The sequence below is a fragment of the Pygoscelis adeliae genome, unplaced genomic scaffold (genome assembly GCF_000699105.1).
Source record: "Pygoscelis adeliae isolate BGI_AS28 unplaced genomic scaffold, ASM69910v1 Scaffold365, whole genome shotgun sequence".
Taxonomy (NCBI): Eukaryota; Metazoa; Chordata; class Aves; order Sphenisciformes; family Spheniscidae; genus Pygoscelis; species Pygoscelis adeliae.
In genome coordinates this window covers 568,408-573,010 of record NW_008824783.1, presented here as the reverse complement: position 1 = coordinate 573,010, position 4,603 = coordinate 568,408, and the positions used below count along the sequence as shown (strand labels likewise).

Here is a 4,603-nt window from a genome sequence, read left to right as displayed (position 1 = left end):
GAATCAATCACATGAACTGGATCGTTGGAGCAGTCCTTGAAAATTAGGATAAGTCTCATGTGGAATGTGTGCTGTGGAAGATGAAGTGCTGCTATCTGATTTGCTGGATCTAGAGAGGCGGTGGTTAATATTTTCTAATGAGTCTTCTTGTCTAACACTTATCTTGGGAGCTAAAAATAGGAACAGAGCCAAGGAAAGCAAGAGGAAATAATACCCAGTCTCCCAGTGAAGACCTGTGCATTATGGGGATGTTTGTCTGAGTTTAGCTGAAATATAGCCAAGGTCACAGTGTTCTTGGTTGAAAAATACACTTTGCTGAGGAACTGGGGAAATATTTACTCTGGGTCTCGGTGTCAACTTTTCTTTAGAGCTGCTGAGATGGCAGGAGGTCCTGTAAGTCCTTGAGAATAACACCTGATCACAGAGTTGGTCTGTTGATAATCTTCCCGTAGAGATCCTGATGTATTTCAGGATCCCCTTTTCTTACCCGTTTTATCGGTTTTCCCTTCTGCCCCTGCCAGGTCTTGCTTTGTGCGTTATCTGTGTAGGTGAAAGCTGGAACATGGATAGCTGTTTGTCTCGGGAGTGAAAAAATGTGGATCAGTGACGACCGGGAAATACAGGCGTTAGCCTGAGTGATGTCTTCTGTGAAATACATTGGTTTGGTCCATTGTGGGTTTGATGCAAACCTTTTTTTTCCCCACCTTTTGTTTGTTTGGTTGGGTTTTGGACCCTTGCCAGAAACGGTAAGAAAGAAGAGGTCGTTGCTGGGAATAGATTTCTCCATCTCTAACAATAGCTGGTCTGAAAAACCTGCTGAGGTATGTTGAGGGAGGATTTCATTTGCGAGAGGCTCATACAGCAGCAGACAGAAGGCTTGCTCTGTGCGTAACTGGCAATTGTCAGTGATCTGTTGTGACCGAGAGTCTCTTTGTGGAGGTGAAAACACTTAGGAGAGAATTTGGCTTTTAGGAGGGGACTCAAGGCCTGCTGTTGGTGATGGGCGGAATTTGGACTGCCCAAATTGTTAGGGGAGGGTGAAGGAGAATCAAAGACCAAGACCTTCTCTCTAAACACTACCTAGGCGTTGTCACTGCGGTATTTAAATGCTTCCTCCTATTTTGAGGAAGGAGTCTGTGAAAGGGGTTAGGGGGAAAATCGGGCCTTGAAGCTGGTTTGGAAAGGTGCTGATCTTGGTGCCACGTTCTTCTTTTAGCTCCTTGAATGGCATTTGTTGTAGGGGGCATTTCTGCAGCCAGCCCCACCAGGGCTGGGCTTTAGACAACCGGCCCGTCCCTGACTATTGAGCTGTGCTTTATTTTCTATCTCAGGTGCTGAAAGTTCAGGGAATTTGGATGCCATAAGCAAGGACTTACTGCCTCGACAAGAAGCTAGACTCAAAGCAGGCCTGGAGATGGCTGTGAAACACAAAGACAAGTTGTTGGAATTTGACAGGACGAGGTAAGATACTAGCTGTGAGACTATTGTGAAATAACATAAATTGTCTGGGAGGCTGAGCTGCCTTTAACAGAAATGTTAGCGAGTTCCTTCTAAAACCTGGGCTGTAGCTACAGATGCCTTAACGTTGGTGATTGGTGGAACAAGAGTGAACCCCTCGAATGGGTCCTGTTTGGATGTCCTCGCTTTGTGTCCCTGACAGTCTCTCTCTCTGGAGAGGACAGAAAGGAGCCGGTAGGAAGGCAGGTTTGGGGCAGGCAGTGCTGTGTCACTGTCCCGCTGTCCTCATGTTCTACCATTACGGTTGTTTCTCACCAGTGTGCGTCGAACCCAGGTCATCGACGATGAATCAGATTACTTTGCCACGGACTCCAACCAGTGGCTTTCCAAGCAGGAAAGGGAGGCCCTCCAGAAGAGAGAGCAGGAACTGCGGGAGCTGCGTCACGCCTCTCGGCTCGCCAAAAAAATCACCATCGACTTCGCTGGCAGGCAGATTCTGGAGGAAGACAATAGCATGGCTGAATATCACAGCAAGTGAGTGAGAACTGGCAGCGCGAAGCAGGGAGGTGAAAATCATTATGGATGGTGGTCTGGCTGAATCTAGAAGAGCGAGTGTGAGGAAGGCTGAGCAAGCCGTTCCCTTGAAGGGCACTTCCGACACTAGGATGCAGATTTGCGTTCTTTTCTTCCTTGAGGGTCTTTTTGGCTTGCAGCATATCATGTCTTTCAGCGCAACTCTGCTGAGACCCCCCTCCAAAGCCCAACTGTGCGAGGCTTACACGGGGTTTCAGTAGCTGGCACATCTGTTAAAGATAAAGCTGCCCTGGAAAGAGATGTTGCAGAAGGCCTATCTCAACAGAACCAATTCATCTCAAAGTCAAACCAGGCTGAGTTTCTGCGGTAGATAGGAGTGACTGTTCAAATTAGAAATCAGACCTAGCAAGGAAATCGTTTAGCTAGGGGAGGTGGTAAAAAAATGCTTTGGGTCAGGAATGTTTGTGTGGGGAGAAGGGAGACGTTGCCAGGGGGAAGCAGGGAATTTTCATGCCTCTTGTTTGTGCTTGCAGACTGGATGAAACCATCGAAGCCATTAATTGTGGCACGCTGAGCAAGCCAGGTGGGAGCCCAGAAGCAAAGACGACTCTGAGTTCTGGTGTTTTAGTGAATCCTCGTCTTCTTCAGCCTGCTCCTTTGGTCAGCACGGGTTGAATGATTTATACCAGAGTAATAACTAACTTTGGGACAGCTAAGCTTAAGAATTGTGAATTCTAGCATGTTTGTGGTACCTCTTTCCTCCCCTGTGTCTGGGAGATCCTCATTAGCCATCTGAGTTGGGGACAGAAAAGGTTTACTAATGCCCTGCTCTGTTCCCTGCTCTTGGGAGGTTTGGTTTATCTGAGGTTGAGTTTTAGTTTCCTACCTCCTCTTCAGGAACTTGAAAGAATTTCTGAGAGTCAGCCTAAGGTTGTGTCCGTTTTCAGCTCCATTTATGAAGAAGCCTTTTCTGCCAGATTTCCAATTTCCAAAGGGCATGATCTCTAATTCCACTTTAATCGGGGTGTTCCTGGTGTATGCTAAGCATTTGGAGGTTCGATGATTCCCAGTTTTGAGTGCTGATGGCTGCGAATATGCTTTGAAAATTGTATCTTCCTGTGAATGCTTTGAAACACCAGCAGGTAGATTTATTCTTTAAATCCATAGTTTAGCTGCGATGCTTAGAAAGGAAAAGCCACACAGAGCGGAGCATGACCTTGCTTTTCCTCCTGCCAAACTATCGCATGGAAGTGCAGCGAGCTTGCAAGGAAGGAGGAGTGATCCCAATAAAAGTAATACCTCTGTCCTTAAATGAAGGAAAACTTCAGATAGGATTTGCACTTGATGTACGTTTTTCCTAGAGAGGTGCTAACCTTTGTCTTGTTTCTTTTGAACACACTGAAGTGGGTGGACCAAACTGGTTTGCTCCCACACCGGAAAGCCATCCATTCCATGGATGCTGGAAATGAGTCTGGCTCAGAGCGGAACAGGTTGCGGATTCAGGATCGAGAGTTGCAGGAGATCTCAGATGATGGTTGGTGCCTCAGCATGCACCAGCCTTGGGCTTCCTTGCTCATAAGAGGAATCAAAAGGTAAAGGGGTGGCCTGAACTGTGTTGTATCCTGACCAGCTCTTCCTTTGTAGGCAAGCTGGGAAGTTGTGTTCCTCAGAGGACCTCTGTGGACTTGCTTGCTTTGTACAGTGCCTGATACCTACTGATAGCTCCAGGTTTGGAAGCCATGCTTCTGCATCTGCTGTACTGATGGTTTGAGAAGCCTGATGAAATGGTTTTTCATGAGAGTAGCTAACCTGGAAGGTACAAGTTTCTTCACAGTGCGTAAGTTTAGAGAGAGGCTGAGATTTCTGCGCCATAGTTGGGGCATACCTTTCTGGAATTTGGAAGGTAAATAAGCTGAAAATATGAAATACGTTCTTCTGGTCTTTTTGTCCATCATAGAGAAGCCAAAAGGGGCACGAGGCTTTGTTTAAAAAAAAAACAACCACACGCACACACCCCTTGCTACCACCTTCTCCCTCTGGGCTAGGAATCAGGTTCCAAAGAGAAGCACCTTCAGCACAGCATCCCTGACTTGTTAATTCACCTTTCCTACCACTAATACAGAACAAAGAATCTTCCTTAGCCTTCTTTTTCCTTCACAGAATTTTTCATTTTAGAGAGCAAAGCTTTTTCACTTCCCAAGGTAGAGATGCTGTAAATCTTAATGTGCCTGGCTTCTGCATCCAGGTGATCTGGGGATGCTGTCAGCTGCTCCGATACAGCTGCAGCACTGATGCCTAGTGCTCATGCTGGGATCCCCGAGAGCTGCAGCTAACGACTTCATACAGATGCATGGTCTGTTATTACTCCCTAGATTGCATGCTTACTGTGTTGTAACTTCTTGAGCTTGTAAGGGAATGGTATGAGCAGATCGTCCTACACATGTCTGACGTACTGCTGTACTTGCAAGGGATTGATGTCCTTTTTTGCTGTTGCTCTAAAGCAGTGAGGACGTGCTCTGCTTGTGGCATTATTTCTTGCCCATCTCAGCTTTTCTCTGTAGTGCTGACATGTTGTTTGAGTTTAAATAGTCAGGGCAAAGCTTAACAGCAG

The 4,603-nt window shown here is 46.6% G+C and overlaps 1 protein-coding gene across 1 annotated transcript in view; it reads left to right on the top strand.

Moving 5' to 3' along the window:
• The window catches only part of TRIP4 (thyroid hormone receptor interactor 4), a 45,259-nt gene that overhangs the window by 17,329 nt on the left and 23,327 nt on the right, over window positions 1-4,603 (top strand). The window contains exons 6-9 of the mRNA XM_009323873.1: window positions 1,332-1,461; window positions 1,777-1,992; window positions 2,526-2,652; window positions 3,397-3,584. Of these exons, the coding sequence (XP_009322148.1) occupies window positions 1,332-1,461; window positions 1,777-1,992; window positions 2,526-2,652; window positions 3,397-3,584 (661 nt within the window). The remainder of the gene's footprint in view (window positions 1-1,331; window positions 1,462-1,776; window positions 1,993-2,525; window positions 2,653-3,396; window positions 3,585-4,603) is intronic.